This window comes from Conger conger, chromosome 6 (assembly GCF_963514075.1).
Source record: "Conger conger chromosome 6, fConCon1.1, whole genome shotgun sequence".
Classification (NCBI taxonomy): Eukaryota; Metazoa; Chordata; class Actinopteri; order Anguilliformes; family Congridae; genus Conger; species Conger conger.
In genome coordinates, this window is record NC_083765.1 from 28,629,079 (window position 1) to 28,655,676 (window position 26,598).

A 26,598-nucleotide genomic window follows, 5' to 3' on the forward strand; every position below is an offset into this window, starting at 1 on the left:
AGTGCAAACAGATGTCCTCCACTGAACCTGCCATCTCTTTTCCAAACTACACTCCCAGAGGAACCAAGAAAACCAGTAACACATATCCAGCATGACTTCACTTTGAGAATAAATCTTGTTTTTCCCCTGTGGTTTCTCTTAGCTGCTCACCCCCCACAGCTTCTTGTAATCATATCAATTCCCACTGATCCTAGTCATGTAACATGACACCATTAATCCATCTGTAATGGCTTCTTGGTGCAAGGAAAAGGCAGTAATTCAGCCACAGGAGGTTCTCCAACCTAGGCATGGGGCTCTAAAGCAGCCAGTGAAAACAGGGGATAAAGACATACAGATACAAAAGCATGCGTAATTGGAGCTACTGTCTGTATGGGCAGCAGGTGGATGGAGACTGTCTGTCGCTCTGGGGTCAGTGGCTTGTGATTCCACTGAGATCCATCCCAGCCTTTTGGGGGAGGAGACAAAGAATAGACCCCATCTGGCCAAGGCCGGGCCAGTGAATGCTCGTAAATGGTGCTGTATGGTGTTCCCGAGTAACTGATTAGAAGTGAGAAGCTGTGAGATGAGACTGAGAATCAGCACAGGAACTAGCAGGTGACCTAAGCATTATCTGCAATAAGCCATACGGTAAATGCTGGGGTGACAATAACTAAAATGGTAGAGCTAGGGGGCAGGGTCATACAAGCGTACATCGACAGAAGTCACCAAACAGAAGTGAGATGGTGCGAGATGAGAATCAGCACAGGGACTAGCAGAAGACCTGAGCATCATGTACAGCAAGCCACAGGGTAAAGGGGGGAACAAAAAAGAGAGTCAGGGAGCTGGGCAATGCATGTACCGACTAATCCAGGAACAGTGAGGGGAAGGATCACTCAATTTATGGGGCTGGGGTTTCAGAAACAGTGAGAAATCACCTGCTTTGATGGAGGCCAAGGTAACGCAGATACCCACTTCTCTTGGAACAGCACACAGAAGGAAATCTGGATACATGAAACAGAAAACTCAAGCATTGCCTACCTCTGTCACTGAAGTCGTCTACAAGGATGATCTCTGCAATGAGGTGGTCAGGCGTGCGGTGGGAGATGCTGTGAACAGTCCGCAGCAGGGTAGACCAGCCCTCATTGTGGAAGGGAATTATTATACTGGTGTTTGGCAGATTCTCCAAATACAGCTTCTGCCTGCAACTGAGGGGGAAGGAGCAGAGCGGTGATTAGTAGGCACAGTCTGTCATGGAAACTGAAACCGCACTGTTAAAACAGAGGAAAAGAACAAGGCTGTGATATAGTTATTGAGTAGCACTTTCTCCCTCTCATATCTGAAAGGGACTTTCAGATCCAAAGTGTGAGTGGTCAGTCATGTCACCTGCTTCAAAACTACAGACATGAACCTGGAAAAGAACAACAGATCCTCACATCCTGAAATTTACAAAGCTGAATACAAAGCTGTTCTCAAACTTGTTTTTTTATTCTCCAGTTGATAATTTACAATTCAGTATACCATGTTCAGAACATATCATTATTTCAGAAAGGCACTGAAAAACACATAAACTGGCATGCTACAGTAATTGCACTTGTGCAGGAATGAAACTGGCAGTTGAAGTTGCACTGACCTGTGCCAGTCTGTAATTTACCCCAGCAACAAACTCGTCAAGCTGTCCTAATTTATCACTCACGTCTGAATGATTGTTTTGTAAAAGCCATGCTTTAAGGTACTCTCACTATTGCACTAATACAAAATACAACAGCTGCAACATCTGCGCTCAGAGTAGTCATTTTGTCTGGATGCACGCCAGCCTCTGAAACAGACGGTGGTCTGCAGGATAATTTCACATTATGAAACACAGCTGAGAAAAAGGGCCGTGACTAGCATAGTAATTACCAAACAACACTTATGGCACAAGTCTTTATTAACGTCTACCATGGAAGAAAACTAAGGAATTGAACTAGTGTCTTTCACTCAAAGAAGAATAGACAGGCATTATTCTTAAGATGCGGTGAGAAAGTGGGGCACTGGAATAATTTATAGACTATACTTTATAGCATCACCAAGTCATTCAACAGAAACTCTGGAGATAGATGATAATAACTCTCACATTCTGGCTCACAGGATATTCACTATGTTTATCAAGGTTACAATTTATTTCTTCTTCAGCCTGCAATCACATCCATATCATAGTGGATAGTGTAATTAGTAACACTGGCAGGCAGTGACACTGAGTGAATAATTCTCAAACATTGACCCTTTTAAAATATGCATTGTTTAATGGACAGAGTTAATTCAACTACCAGTTTATGAGCTCAACAGGGACTAAATATATTATATTTGAGACAGAAGTATGCTTTCACTGTTAATATCACACTCAACATTATGCTACACGGGCAAATGGTAAATGCATTATATAATGAGTATTAGAAGGTTCTATCTGTGTTCTGAGTAGTTGTGAGCTATTAAGCTTCAAAGATTCCAAAGTAAATGGGCTTTTAAATGGAGCATTTTATCATGTTTTTAAACAGTATTTTATTATAAAACTTCACACTTGCTGTATACTTAGTGCACTATAAACAACAAATTTATGAACTAATTTCTGTCAAAATAAAAGGTCTCAGAACCTTTTCAGCTCACAATATCACACCACTTACCATAACATACTGGACCATGTGGAATTTACTGCACATAGTTTATGCTTTCAGTGTGCAGTTCAGTCACCCTGAACCCAGTATGGTACTGTGTCTAAACTCCGGTGAGAGCTTCCATGCCACATACCTGAGAATAGGGTGTCTAGTTTTGCAAGGAGTTCAAAGGAGTTTTCCCCATTTTCCTACCAAATTGGAATGCTCAGTCATATTCACAAAGCCACACTGACAACTGCTGAAATCTACAATGTAAATTCAGGAGAGTGCAGACTGTCACTCGCTCTCCACGGAAAAATGCAATATCAGATTGCTGCTTCTTTTTAACACCAACCATTACTTATTATTAACCTTTATTTATACAGGGTAGAGTGACTGAGCACACATACTCATTTACAGCAACACCCTGTTAATGCCCCCGCAAGAAGCCTAATCTGCATGTCTTCCTATCATACACTGCATCTTGCACAGACATGAGTCAGAGGAAAACACAATGCGCAGCATTCACAAGCCAGCTGTGGGTATCTAAATAAGCAGCACTGGGGTTACTGGCAAGCGATGAGGTGCGGTGATCCTGGCCACCAGAATCCCTACCTCTCTGGTTGATGCTACTACCAATTATGCTTCATGCAGGCATATCCTGGATAAACAGCAGACCGTGGAGTCCACCCACACAAGCCGTACCTTAAGAGAATGAGCCACCCAACAGCCCCTTCTTATCCAGTGACTCATGCACAACTGAATGAATTTGGTTTGCTTTACAGTTCCAGGATAAAAAATACATTATTCCTACAGTCATTCCAATATGGAGCATTTTTTTTTTTACTGGTATCAATGTCATGCACAAAAGCTCATAAATGAGATGTATAATTCAGTTATAGTCAAAGAAACAAACATGGCGCAATGCATGAACCTCATAAAGTGCCAACAATTACAATTTGTGTAACTGCCTACACAAGACCACTGCTGTGGCATAAGGCTGTTTAGCATGCACCACCATAGAACCAGAGCACAACGAGGCAAGAGCAGGTCATAAAGAGCAAAGTCAATCACAGAGAAAAACTTTACAGTCAACCTTACATTAGTCTAATGTTCCATTTCAAACATATACTGTATGGTATACTGGACTTGAGGTAATTCTGATGGCTACTATAACCAAAAACCACATGCTTATTATTCCATTCTGTTTATCAGAACCTCAATAACCTTTATTTACCCTTGATAAACAAGAGTCATACTGAGGATGATTCAGTGCCAGCCAGTAAAAACAAAGAAGGCATGCAAAGACAGAATATTTCAGGTTTTTCCCTTTTAAAACATTCCCCCCAGCCCCATCCCACCCATGGAGACAGCCCTTCCATTAAATGTGTCATCTTCAATCCCACCTTGGGATATCTCATTTGTGAGCTGTGTACAAGTGTGCTCATGTACACCCCCTGCTGTGTAAGGAACAGCGGGCACACACTAAAACTGGTACAGCATAAACCCCTCCTTGCAGAATGCTAACAAAAGCTCTGCCATTGCCTTTCACCCAGTACATTCACCCACAAAGAGCCTGACATTTCCAGGGACAGGCATTTAATAGGCCAGAGCAAATATTCACCCATGAGCTGAGGATCTGAATGGAGCAAGGGTCAATGGGCTGAACCCCTCATCTTATACAGGCTCTCTACGGCCTCCCAGGCCCGCTGGAAGAAAGGCTTCACAGGCCAATATACAGGTGGAAATGACTGACAGCAGATTCAGATTGCTAGGAACAGACATATAAAGGCCTTGCATTTCCAGGGCTCTATACATAAACAGCATGAGATACACATGCAACATTTTATGGGTCAGATTTAGGGTCAGTATACAGCCATTATGAGCCTGTGAACATAACGGTGTGTAGCTATTTTCACTTGATAGCTTAATCTTTTCAACTTAACTGCAAAGCAATCAGTCATAGGCCTCATTTGAAATGTCCATACAATTCGCTTAATCACCCAGCAGCAGTACAACAAGCCTGGGTGAAAATCAACCGCATCCTACTCAGTGTTGATCGATATAGAGCTCCCCTCACATTGTCCTTTGCTAGTCCTCCTCCTGCACAAAGACCTCTTGTGCTCATGCAATCAAGTTTTACATTTTGAGTAGTTATACAGTATATCTCCTCATAAATCTCAGATGTGTGCCCAGTTATTAATGCCACAAAACTTATTTGACATTCAGGGTCCTCCTGTCCATTGAAATCTACAGAGGTAGAACCACACTGTCTTTGGAGACAATAGCACAAAGTGGGCACAGAATGGCTGACTTACTTTGGATGCCTTATGTCTGGAAGAGAGCGGTCCAAGGCGATGTTGTTGCTGACATAGATGTTGAAACCGTTCTCCTTGTACATAGAGTCATCACATTCATCCTCTGCCAGTGGGTATGGTTTCCCCTGCTCCCCTTTACCTAAACAATAAGCAGGACATGATAGTCTACATGGCTACAAGGGGGAAACGGGGTTCCCCTTTACCTTCAATAGGATTTCCTGCAGGAACAAATGTACCATCCCACTGTTCCCTTCACAGTAAAATATACTTAAGTCTATTTCTCCTTATCATTCATAATATTACATATTGGACACACAACCACAGTTACTGTAAATGAAAGTAAGAAACAAACTAATATGCCGATGGTAAAGAAAACTTTTTTCATAGTATTTATTTGGTTACAGTTGCAGGTTTTTTTATGGCGCATGCATGCCATATTTAATTGACGACAATTCAATATTTTACGCATATTTCCGAATGGGAGAGCTGCATCGTTCTTTCATCATAAGTTCCCTTCTATTCCTCTCATTCAGAACAGTCAATAATATTAACGCATAAAGAAACAGGACAGAAAGATTCTCAAATGAAATGTCTTTTTCAATAGCTAATGCACTGTTTCTAATAAATATGACAGGAAGGAGAGGCAGAGTTATTTTAAACTGTTTATTAAAAATCCATGGATCAAATTCAAATATAATAACTTAGGGTTTTTCCATTTGAAAACAAGGATTAAACTGGAGAATATAATATACTGGACTCTATACTGTACTGACTCTAATGTATCTCTGGGAATTACTTAAAATCTTGAGTAATGACCAATATTAGAGCTCTCAAAATGTTTATCGCTGAGGAATGTGTTTTTGGTATATATTAATGAGAAGCACTGGACATCTCCTGTATATCTCTAAGACACTGAAGCCCTCATTCTGGTGATCTCCTGTGTATGTGAAAGCAATATATTTGAGGCCTTCACACCAGTGGTCAAAGTTTAAGTGCATGAGGAGATCATGCCAGAGATTGAAGTATGGGATGCTCTTCCAAATCACGGTCAATCCAGTCCAACAGCTAAAAGGAAATCACTTTCTCTTCAGTTGCCAAACACACCCAAGTAGCATCCTTGTGAATAATTTTATTTGAAACTTCCATGTCTAAAGTAGAAGCTGGATTTATTTGTTTTAGGTAATTTGATATTCATTTCTCAACTAAAAACCAATTTAATAAACCGTTTTAAATGACTCAGCCTCCCCTTCTTGTCATATTTAGTAGAAACAGTGCATTAGCTATTGCAAAAGACATTTCATTTCAGAATCTTTCTTTCCTGTTTCTTTATGCGTTAATATTATTGATTGTTCTGAATGAGAGGAATAGAAGGGAACTTATGAAAGAACGATGCAACTCTCCCATTCGGAAATATGCCTTATATTTGTGGGAAATGTGTGTCACAGCTGTTACCCATAAAACCAGGCTTCCCTTCATAAATGCCCCATTAATTTGCTTTGACAGCTTTTATTGTGTCTGAATCTGAAAACCATTCAGATGAAAACTGTGACGCTCATAGATGATTCTCTTCATTTTCTGATCTGTGAAGAACGGAACATTTCCAAAAAAATAAAAATAAAAATAAATCCGCTTTGTTTTAAATGTTTATATGGCAACAGAAGCAGCAAACATATTTAGATATGAATTAAGTATTCAACATTTTTTCTGCAGACTGCTGTTCACATACACACTGTGAGCGCGTACACATTGCTGCTAAAGGCAGTGGATAGAGCTGGTTACAGTATGTTTTTGATGAATCTATTACTTTAGCCTTTCACAATGATAAATAATGAGACATATTTAAACTGCAGGCATTGACGGAATAGCATTCATCCTGTTTGATGCCTCAATTCAACATGTAATTTTCCAATATGCACACTTATCAACAGTTTCTTCACATCACATTCATCATCTTGAATCTGGCCCTCATTCAACAGTACAGTAAACCATGTATAATGTATGAAATTGCCGACCGTAGCATCCCCGCCCACATACACAGAGGACACACCCCTCCCCCCACATTTTTACCATGGTTGCTATTTTCATCTCTGGGCTAGGTGAGCAGAATAGGGATTGGTTGACCATTTGGAGGTTGCTGATTGGCCAAAATCCACTGAGATTTTAACAGATGGATTAATATACACTGTCTTAATTTTCTGGCCTGGAGAGGCACTGCCAATATCAGCACTCATAACAGGAGGACAATTAATAGATAAACATTTGTTGAATATTTTGTGAAGGCCTAAATGTATAAACATAAGTAGCAATATCACAATTCATTAAAATAATAATAATAATAATAATAGTAATAATAATAATAATAATAATAATAAAATGAATGATGATGGATTGATTGTAGATTTTTTATTTTACAGTTTTATTTTTAAGAATTGAAGCCAGGTTGTTGTAAGCACATACTGCATAGATAATAATAATGCTGATTAGGTCATCGCATGAATAAGTAGGTGCACAGGTGTTCCTAATAAGTGCTCAGTGAGTGTATATGTTATGGATACAAATAGATTGATAACTAATTGTCATGATAATCGAGGGACTACTCTTTCAGAACACAATTCCATATGGGAAAGAAATAAATGAAAACATTATGTTTTTCCGACCCTGAACATCCGCTCAAGAGATTATGTCGTGTGTAGAATAAAATGAAGAAATATAAGGGCTCGCAGGTATCCAGCTAAAACAGCAGCATGCAATTACAAGCTGCATGACCTGGAATGGAATCCTGACAATGCCAGGGTCGGCTGGCCTGTTTGTCTCAGGGGGAGATATTAGATTATTTTCCATGGAGGGTGCCAATTGGCAGGGTATTGCCCACACCATCATACTGTACAATACTGCTTGGGCCAGGGCCAAAAATGAGCAGCAGTCAGTGCCGTCTCTGATGGAAGATATTTCAGTGATGGGACTACTTTGCCTTTGCCAATGGGAATTCCAAATCAAGGGATTTACAAATAGGTAAATTGCAGTTCAATACAGGATATTGCCAGATAATTACCGTGTCAGTGAATTTATAGTGATGGGGGAGATTTGCACCACATGAATAGTCCTGTTGGCTTCAGTGTAACACCTTACCTGTAGCCATTATGATAGGTATGCTTAATTAAAAAATGCATGTGATAGTATTTTTCGTGATTTTCACTTAAAAACTTTTGAAACTTTTTAAATGCAGGGACAAATATTCTACATTATTTATAGAGATGCTTCCATTATAATGGAACAAATGAATCTGGCTTACATGTTTCCTATGATGCATACCTGGGTATGAAGACATTTGAACACAAACTGGCTAAATGCAAACTGGCATGTGGTGCTCCAGCCTCAGGTGAAATAGATACGTTTCCCAGCAGGTACTCTTCAGCACCAACTTGAAAGTATTTCAAATGAAATATTGACTCAAGATTCTTGCAATACTACTCAAGAGATGATATGTCTAGGTGTGAAGGTTATAGCCTATTTGACCAAGCATTGGGTGAAACCATAATAATCCAGATAGAAAGGATACTATCTTGTGTGTAGGCTTTCAAGTGACATTCAAACAGATGGTCTTTTGTGTTTAATACTATTTAATATGAGAATTTATTTTGCGTTGATTAATTCATTTGGTGGAATGGTTTATTTGCTCTATTATGCTATTTATTTTCAAAGCCATAGAAAAATGTTATACTTAGGTGCCATTTGTGCAATTTGTGTCAGTCAGTCATTTAACCTCAAGGATTCACTTAATATCGTTGTACAAGTAGCATGGGAAAAAGGCCTTCTACTGTATGTGCTGTTGCCAAGGAAACAGGGAATATTGAAGGCTGGAGGGGCAGACTAAGATGGCAGTGTGGATATTTGACCAAAATAAAATGGATATAAACCAAACATGACCCAACTTTGGGCTAACCAATTTTAATTCTGGCATGGTGTGGATGTCCTGAGACATCTTTATAGAATTTAAAATCCATCCATCCATCCATTATCTTAACCCGCTTATCCTGAACAGGGTCGCAGAGGGGCTGAAGCCTATCCCAGCATACATTGGGCGAAAGGCAGGAATACACCCTGGACAAGTCACCAGTCCATCACAGGGCACACACACCATTCACTCACACACTCATACACTCATACCTACGGGCAATTTAGACTCTCCAATCAGCCTAACCTGCATGTCTTTGGACTGTGGGAGGAAACCGGAGTACCCGGAGGAAACCCTCGCAGACACGGGGAGAACATGCAAACTCCGCACAGAGAGAACCCAGGACCTCCTTGCTGTGAGGCGAGAATTAAAAATATCCCAATAAATTTAATAAATAAGTGAAATGGTAGAGGCAAGTATATAAGATTCGCTTCTATGAGCAATTTTCCTCTGTAGGCTCTGCATAGTTAATACTATGGCCAACACTGCGGCAATGATTTGAACTAGAATGAAGATCCACAATGAAACATGAATTATTCACAACACTCAATGTACATTTGTCTGTAATATTCTCTTTCATGCAGCTTATCAAATATACAGCGTTAATTCTAAAAGAAAGAAAATGGTACAGTACCTTACTGTACTGTCCATAGGTTATTGCAGACAAGAGGTTAGCCTAGCTTACAGGTTAATTAAGAGACCCCTGTGATGTGTTCATCTGTATGTTTGGTGCTGTGTCAGATCCTTCCATACCATTTCAAACAGTGACAGTGAGTAATTTCTCTCACTCACCAACTCGCAGCTCATCTCTCCTAATGCTCTCGTTATCATGCCAATCTCTCCTTCTCAGTCCGTCTGTCCAGGTGTAGATGTGTCCTTCATTCAGGCCTAATTGAAATCCCTGAGAGATAGAGAGAGAAAGAGGCAAATACATCATTACCACCTTCTTCAGGACCCAGGAGAAGTCTCAGAATGTGCAGAAAGAGATTTGACACATGACATTGTGACTGCTTCCAGCATGAGAATCTGTTCACCATCTCCATTGGACCTGAATTATATTTTACATAGTCTACCAATAGAATGGACGGTGTCTTTCCACATTGCACGAGGGATCACCATGACTATTCTACCCACAGGAAACGAACAAAAGTTGGAAACCTGAAAGTAAAATTTCTTAATAATAATGATGGGCTACAACCGCTCCTGCTGTTTTTGCCTCAGGTTGAAATTTGCTGTCAGTTGATTTGTAGCTTGACTGTTCACAGAGAAGGGGGAGGGATAAACAGTGTTGTGGTTTGAGGGTGTTTGTGGCTACAATTCCTCTCTGGACCGTTAGGAGTCTGAAATTACCTATTGTACCTTTAAAAGAATGCACAGACATCGCAACCATGGAGTATGCACCTACTGTTGCCTTTTTTTGATGACATCTTTCCCTTAGAGTACGATGCTGACGTAACCTTAGATGCAGCTGCTCATCAAATCAAATGCAGCCCAAGAATCACCCATCTTTTGAAATCACTAAGCTCACAACTTGCAGCCATCCTAGGCATAATTACAGGCATCTAGACCAGAGGCCAATTCCACAAAGCATGATAATTTAGCTGGATAACTGCACTGAGTAAAACCCAGCAACCCCCAAACTCTGGAACATGGTAAAAAGTGTTATACTGTGTAGTGATCCAGCAAACTCAGTAATTCTGCATTGTGGAACAGGCCCCGGTTCATAATTTGTGTACAAAACAATATACTATATGCTAAATTGTTTGATTAATAGTGAGCCACCCATGTGTGCTGACCTCTGCTCATATATTTGTTGTTCCTCGTTGCTATGGTTTTTCCACCTCCAAGTCCCTTTACATTACCCTGCAACTGCAAAGAACAGAGATAGTATACATAGGGTGGCCTGTAGCGTAGTGGTTAAGGTAATTGACTGGGATAGGCAAGGTCGGTGGTTCTAATCCCGGTGTAGCCACAATAAAATCCGCACAGCCGTTGGGCCCTTGAGCAAGACCCTTAACCCTGCATTGCTCCAGGGGAGGATTGTCTCCTGCTTAGTCTAATCAACTGTACGTCGCTCTGGATAAGAGCGTCTGCCAAATGCCAATAATGTAATATTACATTTTATAAAGGAAGCAACTGCAGTAGAATGGCCAGCTTATTCATCCATCTTGTTATAAGAGTTTTCTTAAATCATACGAATTCATGCCGAAAAATGTGATATTACACTCATTGTTATAAAACTAAGAGTGCCGAGTGAGGAAGGGTTTAATTATCTTGGTCCTACCAACCAGAGATAGAGAGAATCCCTTGCAAATGTAGTTATTTTAGGATCAAAAGAGTACCAGCAAATACAAGCAAATTAACTCAATATTACTCAGACATTTATACAAAGAAGGATGCAGAAAACCTTATAATATGCCTGTGACAAGTGACCAGAATAGCACTGAGACTACAGGAGGTCTCTCAGTTCACTTCACATGGTGTTACAGTAGCAATAGGGAGGCGGATGGTGAAACAGCAGCTCAATAAGTGAGGTCATTCATCTGCATATCCACACAACTTCTAGTATATCTCTCAGAGAAAGTTTGAGTACAGTATAATGTGAAATGGGAATGGCATTAAATAACACTAAACAAAGAAAAGCAAAGCAAATTAATCTCTTAAATAACAACTGTTTCATGTGAGATTATTGTTTTAGTCGAATCAGACGTTTTTAAATTAAAATATACTTACAGTTAACTAGCAGCTAGCTGAACATGAACATTCTTAACAGATACTGCATAAATACCTTGATGAAGTTGTATGAGCTACTAATGTTTAAACAATACAAGCTGTATACCAGCGTGGCAGAACACCAAGCTCAATGTGACAGAGGTTTGGACTGAGAGGAGTCAGGAGTAGGATGCGGCCGGTTTGAATGACAGGGCGTGAAATGGTGCGGTGAACGAGACTGAAGCGGACTGCAGTGCGTGAAATGATGTGTTTCCGACAGAGGTATGAGAACGTCAGGGATGAGGGAGATTTGGATGTTTGTGGAACGGGTGAGGAACGGAGCGAGTGCCGCACGGCAGCACGTTAAACCGTGTCTTTAGGTCCGAGGGGTTTTGCCCCCAGGATCATTCACACTGTGCAAGCTGCACCCTACGTGACCTCACATCGGCGCTGTTACAGAGCTCTTCAGCAGGGGCGCCGTGAGACATTTGCATCACTCTCCAGTGGACATGGGACACAGGGAGAAATAATTGCCTGGGCAAGAGTGTTTTGTACCCCCTAGGTGTCTCAGTGCCTGGCCCATTAAATCTGAAACTGGGGCCCCGGGGCCACCATCTCTGAGACCGGGACTTAATCATCCATGTGGGTTATCTGAGGTGATATCAAACGAGAGCCAGAGTGTGGGACAAAATCTGCATTCTCACATTGAGTCAAAAAGAAAGAAAATGTTCTCTTACTCACATAACGGGATGCAATATACAGTATGCAGTATGTTTAGGAATGTGTTTAGAAGTTAATAGACTAAATTTAGATCAGTATGGGGAATCCCCATTCTAGATTGAATTTAGTGTAAGATTTAATCTGTGTCAAACTAGCCCAATATGTGTTCAAATGTACATTTAGCTATATTACAGCTACACTTCATTTATTTATGGACTTATTCAAATCTAATCCAAAATGTGAAAGCAATTCAAAGCATTGCCCAAAGAGATTATGAACCCAAAGAGAAAAGCAAGTCACCAGAAGTGGAGACAGCGGACTGAAGGTTTCATGGGAGATTCCAATTTCTGCCTGGTGGCAGAATAGGACTGTCCCATCTGGCAGATGCCCAAATTGCCAGACAGCTAGTCTGACTATGCTAACACCATTCTCAGTTCAGGCGTGTTCTTTCCTTCAATAGGCTGGGATAGGTTTTGTCCACTTTCTGTAGACCTTTTCCTACGGGAAGAAGAATCTTTCAGGTCATCGGAAGCTGTCAAGAAGCTTTATTCTTAGGTTGGCACAAAAACCCTTACAGTTTGCCATTTTATTTAAAGGCAAAATCAAAAAGACAAAAGCTGAAATCAAAATTCAGTTCAACTGTGTCGATCTGAAATGAGCAAAGACGTTAAGGATTAATGCTGAGTCCAAGACATTCAGGTGCACCTGTCAAACCTGTCCAAAGAACACACACAAGCATGCACACACACATGCATTTCACTCCAGTAACCTCTAAACCTCTATTATGGATTTTCCATTTTAAAAATCCATATAAAAAATATGTTCATAATTCTTATTTAAACTTACAGAGCCTGTAAAGGGAAGAAAATAAAATATGGTGAAAATAATTCTCGTTATTATTATAAAATTATTATTATTATTATTCTTATGTCCCTTTACCGGCTCCGTATATAAAATTAGTTGGCAAATGAAACTTCATTAAACAGACTATTTTTCATCTAAACATTGGCTACATGTGCTATAGAGACATCATTTACTTAGAACTTTCCACAGCCACAGACACTCAACAATCGCAACTTGGTCTAGGCTGCTACTGCTACATCTCTGCCACAGGGAAACAAACCCATGTGACTTACTTTATATGCCACATACATCTTGTGCAATGCTGCAGATACAGACTTCCTGATTCCAAGTGAATTTACATGTATATACACATGCACATATTACACACAAATGTAAATAATGAATTTGATATTTGGGATGGGCATGGTTAATCGATTAACCGGTTAACCGAAATGGACACTTGGTCTTAACCAGTTAACAATTTATTTTATTTTTTCTTTAAATCCTGGATTATAGCGGCAGCTTTTTTTTCTTTCAAACGTTTATAAAAATGTATTTCAGACTGTTCTATATTTTGATTGGGGTTATGGGCAGCCTATTGCAGTGGCATCATAGAAGTAGCCAAATTAACATGATAACATAATCACCACTGACTCAAAAATACAGAGGAGTAGGCTATGGCAAGCAGCATTTTGATTAAGATAATCTGTAAAAACTTTGGAGTAAATATGTTACATCAAATGTAGGTTCAACAGCTACGTCATATAACGCGCAACAAAAGCACCATGGCAAATCTCCAGATGAAGAAAAATTATGGTGATCCTCTTAACCTCTCAGCAATAAATGTCACCAGTTAACTGAACCATGTAAATACTGAAAATGCCCTTCCCAATTAGATATACTTATCATCATGGATGGATTGTCTGGATTGCTGGGGTGGAGAGGAGGGGGGTGTATTTGTTATGGCATTGTTTTATGTTTCCCGTTTAAAACTAATAAAAAGTTGATTGCAAAAAAAACAATTGCCATCTCAATAGATACAGCCCTATTATAACAACACTAACAATTTATGCTAATAGTATGTTACATACAATGCATGTTCAAATAATACACTGACAATGAAAAGTCTTATTTTATAGTAATGGGAAATATAACATCTAAAACAATAAACAAAGACAGCAGTAGACCGCAATATAACTGCTATGAAACCTTGGGCTGAAAGTGTCTGTATGTCAGTTTGGCTAATTAGACAATAACCAAGACTGACCTTGTCAGTAGGCTTGTGCACGGTGGTTGTCATAGCGATGTACTTTCCTACTGAGGCTGGGCTTGTGAACATAGAGTTAAGAGCCCTGAGAGGGGAGTTTTAATGATCAAATGGAATTTATACACACTTCACACTCCCACTTCACCCTGTGCAGTGTAGAATCCTCTCTCGGAAATGTGCCTTCCTTCTGCTGGTTCCAGGAAATGTTTTTCCTGTGGGTGCTGTTGATTTTCAAACCCAGCGAGGATGAAACAAAAGCAAATGGACCAAAGACAGGTTTTAATTAGGATTTGCCAGAATTCATTGTCACTGAAGATGACCTACACAATCTATTCACTTGTCTGGGAAAGATGTGGGAATGCAATTTGAAGGAACATTTTCATACATTTTTATCATTCTGGTTTTCATGTTGGAGCTACAGGTATTAACACAATTCACATTCAGATTAAGGGCCTATTTATTACTATGAAAAGAATGGATGTTGCTTATATACATTTGTGTTGCTGGTTCTGTTATTCATATGCATTATTTTGCCAACTCATTCCAAAGCACATTCTCCTCAGTTCTAAATAAACAGTGTCTCTGTTAATGCTGTGAAGATCCGTTCATGTTGTGCAGTGCCTGTAGTCATGCATTAACAAATGACAGGCAGAGTGTATATTAGGTTTTTGGGAAGTATTAACCAATGATTATAATGGGACCTTAATGTAACCAGTTTATGCAGTAGGTGCTTGAGTGTATTTGATAATAGAAAAATTAAAAATTAAGCTGAATAAAATCTACCGGCTCACTGGTCACATGATATACAGTTATACTGTATGAGGAAGCCGTTTGTGCGTGAGTACATATTTTTGCCAGAAAAGCAGGACGTAGAGAAAAAAAAAGAAATCTGCTCCACTTAATAGCCATGTGTGATACTATTAGCAAAGGCTGTACTACAGCCAAACACACTCCAGTGCAGCTCACATCCCCCAAGTCCCCATATGCGTCTCTGCCAAGCCTCCTTCTGCTGGAGGAGGAACCCCTGAATTCACAAGAACATTTCATTTTCCCCGCAGAATTTTCTGCTTATCAGTGTGTAGCAGGGCATTGGCTGTGTCCCTCTTCTGTCAGAGTATTTAAGAGCTCCAATGTTTGCATGAAGTTTTGATTTCCTCTCAGCATGCTTGGCTTTGGAGGCATCTTACATAATGTAGCCAAAGCATTACTCCTAGGGAACAGTTAAAGTATAAAATCTACCATACTCAAAACACACCAGTTTCACAACACCTCATAATAAAAATACAGCCTCCCTGTTTTGCACTGATTTCAACAAGACTATTCATATTGACCTACACATGCTATATTCCTGTTTTATTTAGTGGCACATTTTTTATTCTTATATTACACTTACGGAAAGCAGTTTGAGTTGCAATATTATTATATTAATATAATATAATACAATAATATAATAATACATTAATATAAAACATACACTGTCTGCATATTTCGTTTCGTATGGCTTCAGAATGTCCATTGGACATTTTGTGTTATGAAATCAGGCACTTCATTGATACAAAGGAACATTTAACAGAATAGTATTAAAAAACTGTGGGTTGTTGTGTTACTGCTAAACAATAGTATGGCAAAAGTCTGCAGTTCTATAAGTAATTACCAACATAAAGTATGGCGCTGGCTCTAAAATCCTCATTTCTAGGACTGCATTGTTAGCAATGGGAGCAGGTGGTCGGCATCTGTGCGTGGAGCGAAGACCGCAACTGTGAAGCACAGCAGTGCTACACACTGACATGCTGCTGAGGCTGATTTTAACATCGACCTCCAGCTACGATAAAACGCAGCACACTCAAGCGCGTCTCACCTCCCGCCAGAGCTCAAACACCTGCTGAAATTACTCTGAGCGAAGGAGCCAAGAACTGTGATTATCACACTCCCTCAGCCGGTCTCCTAATATTTAATACAGTCACACGGTGTCTTTAATTTCATTCATTCATGGGCCTTCAAGCTTCACTTTGCTTCCCAATCCAATTTAGTCCCCAAGGAGACAGTTACTGAGGATCATTCACATAAGAATTTCAAATGCCATTCCTTAATCAGTCTGGTGACACACACGCCTGGTAGTTTCAAACGTTTGTCAGGACATTTCAACACTAATGCTGTTCTGGTGAATTCAAAGAAACCCAGACAGAGCTCAACATATTTTTTTTAGATTCATAAATTGCTGTAAAAAGGTAACTGTCTGGTAACACAGAGCAGTTCATTACTGCTTTGATTATCTCAAGAGCAAAGCAGTTAGTTTCAAGCAGTATTGTTTCTCAATTATTTTCAAAGACCGCTAACTCTTTGATGAGGTGAACAGAAAAATGCAAATTCTACATGAATCCCCCAAATCAAGGAGCCTCTTATGCCTTAGGACAGTAAATGTAAACAAGTTTTATTTCAATATATTTTTCTGCCAAATTTGGAATCAATAATCAATCAATCAATTAATAATAATGCCTAAGAGAGTATTCAACAATCTAATAAAATAAGCTGTAAAAAGCTATGTACAGTACAGAATATGTGGCTGGTAATTCACACAATGGCATTGTTATCTGAATAAAATCCATGGAGACAGATTACATAATGAAAAGTTCTGAATGCCTCTCTTGTCTGGGTCTGTTGTAGGTTTTATTTGTATTGTATCCAACTATAACAAAATTGGCAGTTCATACTGAGACTGTCTCTTTCGATGAATAACTGCATGGTGCCATTCTATGGACTTTTTATTTATTATTTCAATGAGTATTCTGCAGCTACTGTATGAATAATGCGATACAAACTCTCACAGAATGTGCAGTCATTGAGCTGAAGAGTGAATACACAATACCGGCAAAAATATTCATTGACACATGTAGTACACTGCAAAAAAAGCAATCTTAACAAGCATTTCAGTCTTGTAATAAGACTTAAGATGCTATTTTTTGCTCTCAACTCTCAATTTTTTGCCTTAACTCACTCTTTGCTTGACAAAATAAATTGTAAATCTTGAAATGTGTAAAACATCTTCTCGCCTCATTGACAGTTTTTTTGCATAATTTTTAAGTCTAAATATAAGACCAAGACTTTTTTGGGGGGGTTTTCCACAGTGTACCTTTAGCCAAAATGTCTGCTGAAGCCCATGTACAGTATCATAACATTACAGACTCAGGAGTCATTGTTGTGTTTTTCTCTTCCTCACAGCAGGCCATATTTCTGTCCTCAATCATCTCATTCCCACCAGATGGCTGGTGTTCAACCCCCTTTCTGCTTAAAGCAACAGCTGAGATCTGAGTAACAGGCCACTAATATACAGACGTCATGCCATTACTGTTTTACTGCTTCATACTCTTCAGCTTTACTAATCAAAGCCTTTTCACAAATAATGCAGCTCCATAAAGTGCACTGGGAGGCACAGAAATTAAAGAGCTGAATAATTCTCACTCATCTTTGTCATCTTCTTCTTCTTCTTCTTCTTCTTCTAATAATAATAATAATACTACAATCCAGATACTCTTCCACCGCTGTGTTCTCCAGCTCTGGGGGGCCTGTACACTGAGCCAAGCCCATGGGGCGCAGAGCATGCTGGGATTGAGGAGCACCTGCCTGTCCGCAGCGTCTGTACCAGACTGCAGTTACAGTGACAGAGGGGCTCTGTGCGGTGACAGTCACATTACTGCGCTCTGAGAGAAAGACTGATCTGATCTGACGTTCTGCCCCATGCATTCCCCACCTGTCACGGTAATGCTGGGTAACACTGCCTGACCCAAAGATGGAGATCAGACCCGACTAAAACACAACCTTGTCTGCCACTTCTTTTTCAGAACTGACTCCTCAGTGAAAATCAAGTACAAATTTTTATAAATAAATAAATAACAAAACAAGTGACCACAGCCATCACAGCTCAATTGATGGCTTAAACAAATATTTGACAACATCTTTTTGCCAAAGGCTGCACAAGTTTTGATTGGAGGCTCTAAATAATACACTCCCTCACAAGCCCCCATCCTGGGTCTCCTGCCATAGCACAGTGACAGAGAAAAGATGAAAAATCTCTTGACCATTGAAGAGGAGTGTCTATTTCTCCTTGAGTGTGTGCATGTGTGCGTGCCCTCTCTCCTCCATATCATTGTCATGATGAAAGATATGATCAATAACCACGTAGAGTGAATATGTTGCACATGTTGGAGTAGACAGATGCTGCTGCAGAATGAAATTGACGAGAACTCAAACGAGCCATATTGAATGATCCCAATGTTGCGAAAAATCTTATAATATTATTCATGCCATACCCCCACAAGATGATACTGTGCTCTAGCCTCGTGGCTAAGGTGGCTATGGTGACCTGCAGTACTGGTGGTATAAGCCCTGTGTAGCCACAATGACATCAGTGTAGCTGCTGGGTCCCTAATCCCCACATTGCTCCAGGAGGGTTTGGGCCCTGCGTAGTCTCATCAACCGTACTTTGGATAAAAAGCATCTGCCAGATCATTATAATGTGTTTGTCTGTAAGAAGAAAATGTGTTCCCATGGTGCTGTGTGTAGGCATATTATGAAGAGGAGCAGTTGTGATGACAGAGCTAGGGGTATTCTTTTTGAGTGTGTGTGGGATCGATAGACAGATCGACAGATAGAGAGATAGAGAGAGAGAAAGAGAGAGGGTGTGTCTGTGTCTGTGTGTGTGTGTTTGTCTGTTTGTGTGTGTGTGTTTGTGTGTGTGTCTGTTTGTGTGTGTGTGTGTGTGTGTGTGTGAGCGTGAGTGTCCATGTTCTACAAGATTGGGAGTACAAGTACATACTGTAAGAAAATAATTGTTCCTGGGGAGAAAGGGGAGGGGTGGGGTGTCTAGACTTAAAGATTAATCTTGTGTGAGTCAAACCACCCACACACTTTCAATTGTCCATGCCATACTATCCATCCATCCATCCATTATCTGAACCCGCTTATCCTGATCAGGGTCGCAGGGGGGCTGGAGCCTATCCCAGCATACATTGGGCGAAAAGCAGGAATACACCCTGGACAGGTCGCCAGTCCATCGCAGGGCACATGCACCATTCACTCACACACTCACACTCACACCTACACCTACACCTACACCTACACCTACGGGCAATTTAGACTCTCCAATCAGCCTAACCTGCATGTCTTGGGACTGTGGGAGGAAACCGGAGTACCCGGAGGAAACCCACGCAGACACGAGGAGAACATGCAAACTCCGCACAGAGAGGCCCCGGCCGACGGGGATTCGAACCCAGGACCTCCTTGCTGTGAGGCGGCAGTGCTACCCACTGCACCATCCGTGCCGCCCTTCCATACTATCGACAGACAAAAACTATATCATATGCATTACACATCTTAACTTGAAGACGGGTCAGATTTGACCTAACATAATAGAAGGGTTAAGTGTTTAGATGACCTCTCGTCTCAGCATCACTCCCGTGTGTTGGTGCAGACGATCTGTGAAGGTTATTAAACTCTGATCAAATGTTCCATTCAGGAGACACTTGCTGCCCCTGGAGTGCTTCGCTCCTCGGACTGTGTCTGAGTGCCGTCTCCCAGCCGGGTGGCAGATCAAAGCGCAGCCTGTGGATAGACAGGAGTGTAACAGGAGTGATCTCCTCAATAGCACAGCTACTGTGCGCCCTGTGCCACAGCGATCCATGTAATACAGTATATCAGTGACACAGTATTGAGCTTATCGCTAATAGCTCAATACAGTATCACAGGTAGGTAGTCAATAATACTGCCACAGCTACGCAGGCTAATCCAATCATGTATATGTAGTCAGTACTACAGGTTCTCAGCTACATGCTCAATATCATAAGATCATTATTATGAGCTAAATATCACTTCCACAGCTTAGACTCCATCAAACCTTTATTCACTATTCCAGTGCCATTGAGCATGGTGCAAAAATGGATGTTAAATGACTCTCCTTATTTAATCTTCTGTGATTTCCCTGTGGTTATTTCCAGTGAGTCAAAGTGCCAGCCTATCAAACAAACAGGTTTACTGAACTGCTGCCAGCCATTTACACCAGTTCAATACTTTATGCACATAGAAATTTTGAAAAAAAAATGCTTGCCAGCTCTGTCAATGTCCAAACTACTTTAAACAATATTTTTGAATAAAACACATGTATTTACTGCCCTATGAATACCATATATATGATACTAACTAATTTTCATCCAAAATGTCAGTGAGAACCTTAAAATTCTCAGCTCACAAGTTCCTGTTTAGATTTCAGTTCAGACAGGGTTGCCCACTCTCACGTTTTGGGTGCAACACACATGCTTTCTGGCTCTGTTGTACTCTCTCACACCACCCAAACAAAATCAGCGGCAAATGAAACGCACCCCCATCGACACTCTCGGTCACAACCGCAAACAGGATACATTTTATGCCAGCCAGCTCTCCAAACTTGCCAACTCTGGTTCAGAGTGAAATGAAACACACTTCTCTCCAGTACCAAACTAGCTTCCAGGCTAAGGTCCGTCTGTCTGGCTGAATTCAGTAGTCTGCTGGTAAGGGATCTGTACCCCATGCATTGTCTGTGCTAAGCAGATGTGCACAAGTTCAGACCTCCAGGAAAAACACTGTCCCTGTTTATGTCCCATCTGAGCCCCCGCACATAACGGAATTCATCAGAAAGCATCTGACTGTTTTCTCCTAAAGTTGGAAAAGGACCAAAGCAATGAAGGGTCATTATAGCATCCCCGCCGCACCAGACGGTGACAGTCTTTCACTGTCTGCAGCTCCACAGATGCTTGTATGTGCCATTGTGCTGTGGACGAGGTTATCAGGAGTGAATCATGTGTGGGCCCACCTTATCATCTGCTGGCAGACTCACTACCACCTCTGATAATTAGCACAGACTGCCAATGGTGAACATTTTTAGATTTCATTACATTAAAATCAACTTAATAATAATTGCCTGGAGACCAAAATAATATTTCTCTCATGCCATTGTGCACTTGCAGGTTTGGACATAAAGGGCCATATTTTCAGTCAACTTTGCATGGCACATTGGCGTAGTCACCTGGCGGGGCGCACAGCGTACTGAATCTTGCCAATTTCCAAAGTCAAGCGAGGGGTGCACCCAGTATGCCAAACGGCAAGTGACTGCGCCAATGCGCCACGCAAAGTTGATTTGTAGTGTGTGGGCAGGTGGGAAATGAGCTGAATTATGCTCACTAGGTATATTATCAGTGAGTGTTGTGCACTTTGATTCATTCATATCCAATTAAATGAAATATTTGTATTACCAGCGCTGATCCATGCATATTGCATATTTGACTGGCAATTTCTGTTTTCTCTACGAATACAATGGACGACGAGGATGAGGCAGATTCTCCCAAAAGGTTATTTTGCAGCAGGTACAGACTTTCGCTGATTTTCTTTTTGTTTTTTGTTTACCATTTAATCCCACCAAATTAGAAAATATAAAAAATCATACAGTATCAATATGAAACAACATTTACTGATTTGTAAGAGATGTCAAACACTAAATGGGGTCAAATTGACCCCAAACATAATAGGAGGGTTAATTTGAACCTCACCTGTTCAATCATTCAATGCACGCATTCAGTGCACGAAATGTAAAATTAATAAATAAATAAATGCAGATCCTCTCCGTCAAGTTGATTTGAAGTTGACTAGTAGCACAGTTTTTTATAGGATCAATTTTTATGCACATGGGTTTACAAACAGCCATGAGCTAGTAATTTAAATCTCATTTACATTATTGTTTTAAATTAGGGTCAAAACATTGCATTTTCCAGCCCTAATCTAGTGTGTTCCATGTCTAATTATAACAACATTCCACAACCTGAAACCCATCAAACAAAAAATACAATACAAAATAAATTACTATCATTTGCCGTACAGGTTCAAAACTCTAATTATCAAAACATGACATTCCATTATATGTGCCATTTCAAACACACCATTTGATTGCATTTTTTCAATAGATATTCTTAACACTTTATCACATAATGTTCTATAGGAGCAGTGATGTTTTGTACGAAATAACATCCATTTCTTAAAGGCACCAAGAGAAATCAAGGACAAATACAGTCAATGCATCACAGTGGCATGTTTATTGTTTGACTGTTGGTGTGCTGTCTGCTATTTCTGCCATAATGAATGTTTACCATCAGCTACGGGGACCAAAGAACCAATCGCAACCCAGAACCTGGCAAAACAGATGTCTTTATTAGACCGAACGTAGATCAAACAGGCAGTGGTCGAATACCGGCAAACAGGAATAATAAAGGTAATCAAGTTCGTAGTCAAGTAAACAAGTAGAAGTCCAAACACAGCCGTTCTGCGTGCTGGTTTTTGTTCCAACCAATTACTTTCATTTGAGTTTTCTGACAGCTCTATAGATTACACTGGTTCACTCCTGTACTGGATCACAGTGAATTTTTTAGGATACACCTGCAGTCTGTGACTGTAGCTGGTGCTACAAACAGGGAAATTGGGCAGGTATAAATACACTCAGATGAGGAACAGGTGTGAGTGCAGGGAAACAGGTAATGAGATAGGTGAGTTAAAGACTAAAGAAAGCAAACAAGGACAAGAAAAACAACTACAAAGGCAGAAAACAAAACGCTAGGACACGGAAGCATGGAGTATGACAGTTTACTGTCGTTCTACTTTAATGCCTCTATCTACTGATGCAGGTTTTTGTTGTTGCCCAGCACTAAAACATCTGATTCTATTTATCAGGATCTTAATTGAATTATGGGGCGACGTTGGCTCAGGAGGTAAGAGCAGTCGCCTGGCAGTCGGGTTGCCGTTCGATTCCCACCCGGGGTGTGTCGAAGTGTCCCTGAGCAAGACACCTAACCCCTAAATGCTCCTGAAGAGCTGTTTGATGCCTTGCGTGGCAGCCAATCGCCGTTGGTGTGTGAGAATCAATGGGTGAATGAAAAGAGCTTTGGATAAAGGTGCTATATAAATGCTAACCATTTACCAATACCATGATAAGTTGATTATTAGTTGAATCAGCTGTTGTAGTTCTTAGCTAATACAAAAACCCACATCAGCCCTTTTCGGATTAGATACCCCTGGTCTATAGAGTGCTCAATGTACAGGACAATAAACAAATGCGTCTTTGAGAGTGATTGTATCTATTACAGAATTTCAGTTACAACACAGATCAGACAATAGCCACAGAATCATTTTGTACCTAATTTCTTCATCTGATCCTCCAGCCATATCACAGAGAAAAATTACATTCTGCCTGAATATCACTCCGATTTGTGCACTGTTTTAGGCACAGTGATTTTTCATTTATTCTATCAGAGTCACATCTGACAGAAGATGAAATCGTTTAGAACATACAACTAGAAGTAGAACTAGAAGTTGGTACAAACAAATCAGTCAATTTCATATCTATAATACATTGTATAAAATTTCCCTGATGTACCTGGAATAAGCTATCTGGTCATATTATCTATAATATAAGTGGTGCCTCACATGGTGCAACTGCATTTGGAGACCAGTGTCAAAAGTACCATACAACTAGCAGATTTTTAGTGCACTTTGTTCCTGTACTGACACAACGATGCAACAGCTCTTACTGTTCAGCTGTGCACTGAAGGTTAACAAAAAAACTGTGTAAATGGTATAAGGTTAATAAGGTTGAAAATAATATATTAATGCCCACTGAGGTTAACATATGAATGTCAGCTCTAAATGTTAGGGCATCACCCTTCAGATCTGCAAAGACCAAAAGCACACCCTGTAATATAAACCTGTGACCCCCCCTATCGCCTCTTTTAATTACTCAGCCTCGAAAAAAGCACCCGCATGCATGAGTCCACTTCTGATTAACCTCTTAAATATCGCCCCTTTTCTTGACACAAGCTTAAAAATGAAATGGTTACTATTCTTGAACCTTTCTGAGTACAGGCATAATCCTGGTCTTTTTTGAAAGGCAACCTCTTTTGAAAGTTGAGTTACTCCAAATATTATGAAGACAAAGTTACAGAAGCTCAAACACAGTGAAAGAGGAAGCTTTTTTCCTCACTGAAAAGATTTTTGACTGGATACAGATTCTTGTAGCTGTGGCTGGTGCACTTAGAAACACAATTGAGACAAGTCACAACACTGGAATAATCCCCTTTCAAATTTGAGGACAATATCACCAAAAATGATGTTTTTTCTAATCTATGTCTGGGCAGTTTTCCAAAAAGGACATTTGGAGACTCCAAAAGGACACATGGAAACTAAATGATAGTATGGGTCTCATGAAGTGTGAAATACTGAATTTTCTTACACACGCATGGGGGTAAAATTTCGCTGCAACTACATTACAAACACTGGTCAGAGACAGTTGTACTTGGGTTCACTGACTTCGAGAGAGCCCATACAAAACGTAGATAATAGACTTTCACAGTACTCTACTCAGGAACAATTAATCCATTCATATGAACAACAAATCCATGCAGAAGTTATCACCATCAACCTATTTTTGTTAAGTTAAGAGAGACCCCAAGTAAAATGACATTCAGAGCAATCAGATCTCATATTTTTTTCCAGGGAGGGGATTCTGACATAGAAAAGCCCTACAAAAACAAAAAAACTACATTACTTACTGGTTTCACAGGTATATACGTAAATTCACTTTGAGGAAAATTTGGAAGTAAAATTGGGCCCCTTTTTAATATAAAGATTTAATTTTAAAATGTGTAAAAATGAGTTGGTCTTCTTTGCTCTGACATAAAATAACACTATTAGGCTACACTGCTAGGGAAGGAGGCATGACATCAATTAAAATATTCCTGCTTCATCATGAAGGCCCATCTCAGATAAAGGCAAATGTGTAACCGGGACATTTTTTGATTTCTGAACAGTTTAACCTTCATTAAAATAACCTCTACCATGGACAACAGGGTGCTCAGGTTTACAATTCAAATCGTCCTTCTCTGTGCGCACTGCATGCAAACAATGTTAATTATATTCCATTCTGACAATCAATATAGTTGGCATTTATCTAGGCTTATTACATTATAATTATTACGAAAAGGCAAACATGGAGAATGGGTACACAAGGATTTTTCATTTTAATTACTCACATTAATGATTACAACGTGTTTTGCTTACAACTAAATATAATCAATTTAGACTGCAGCGGAATCAGGGACATCCGTCTACTCTTCCCTGGTGCTTGCTGGCTCTGGAGAATGTTTATTCTTTTCTTAATTTCAGTGTAGAATCAGCTCCATATCCCTAAGGTTTTGACTCAGCGAAATCCACAATTATATTTGTGAATATGAGGAAACAAACAATTAAAAGACCGGGCTGTAGGTGATAAAATAAAAAAACACAAATAACAGGCCACTATAATGGCTCTTGGCTCGGACCCAGCAGGAGTGAAAACACAGTATGTCAGGCAGATACTGAGCTAGTCAGGACTTCAGCAATAACTACAGAAAGGGCTGCCACCATGGAAACTAGAACCTCTGTGTCATTACTCTATATCTCGCTAACAGGCTACTGTACCACATAGGAAGGTAAATGATAATATCCTCATCTGCATCTGCTACATTGCTCCATTTATCAGACAATCTGAAAATGAGCAGTGTTGAGGGTTCAATTTATAAACAGAAAACTGAGAGGAGAGTTCCTCTGAGTCAACCCAAAGTGGAAGAGTCCTCGGAATATCACACAGCAGACCAAAATGAAGAAAGTGGGCCATTTTATACTCAGTAGTCACTTAAGAATCAACTCACTTCAGATCCAAATTAATACAGAGGACAGCTGCTACTCTTAAGTATGCTCCAGACTGTGCTGTGCAAAGCAAGCCCTGACTTTATTACTGTGACTCTGACTTCTGCTCTGCTTAGAGGAGACGGGTTTTAAGGTGCATGAGTGTAGGCTCAGGGGAGGTCTGATGTCTGGAAACATTAAGAATAACAACAGACCTCACGTCACTGAGTATCACATAATGCACACTGCAGTCGCCTGAGAAATAGAATCAGACATTTTAATAGGAGTCATTTTGTTCAGAAAATCTTTTTTGTGGAATTAAGTAGAACACTTCAAATTTCTGCGGCTGTCATCATTACAGCACCCCACAGTCACCCCATTTGTAATCGAACCTCAAAATCATCATCATGGTTCTTCGATGTAGCATGTGGAGACTGTTTG

General features: G+C 40.1%; 1 protein-coding gene across 2 annotated transcripts in view; it reads right to left on the reverse strand.

Annotated features, from left to right (window-relative positions):
* galntl6 (polypeptide N-acetylgalactosaminyltransferase like 6) overlaps nt 1–26,598 on the reverse strand; it is a 134,581-nt gene that overhangs the window by 86,293 nt on the left and 21,690 nt on the right. For both annotated transcript variants that reach the window (XM_061246497.1, XM_061246495.1), the window contains exons 3-5: nt 9,675–9,783; nt 4,928–5,066; nt 1,018–1,184 (exon numbers count right to left, since the gene is read on the reverse strand). In XM_061246497.1, the coding sequence (XP_061102481.1) occupies nt 1,018–1,184; nt 4,928–5,066; nt 9,675–9,783 (415 nt within the window). The remainder of the gene's footprint in view (nt 1–1,017; nt 1,185–4,927; nt 5,067–9,674; nt 9,784–26,598) is intronic.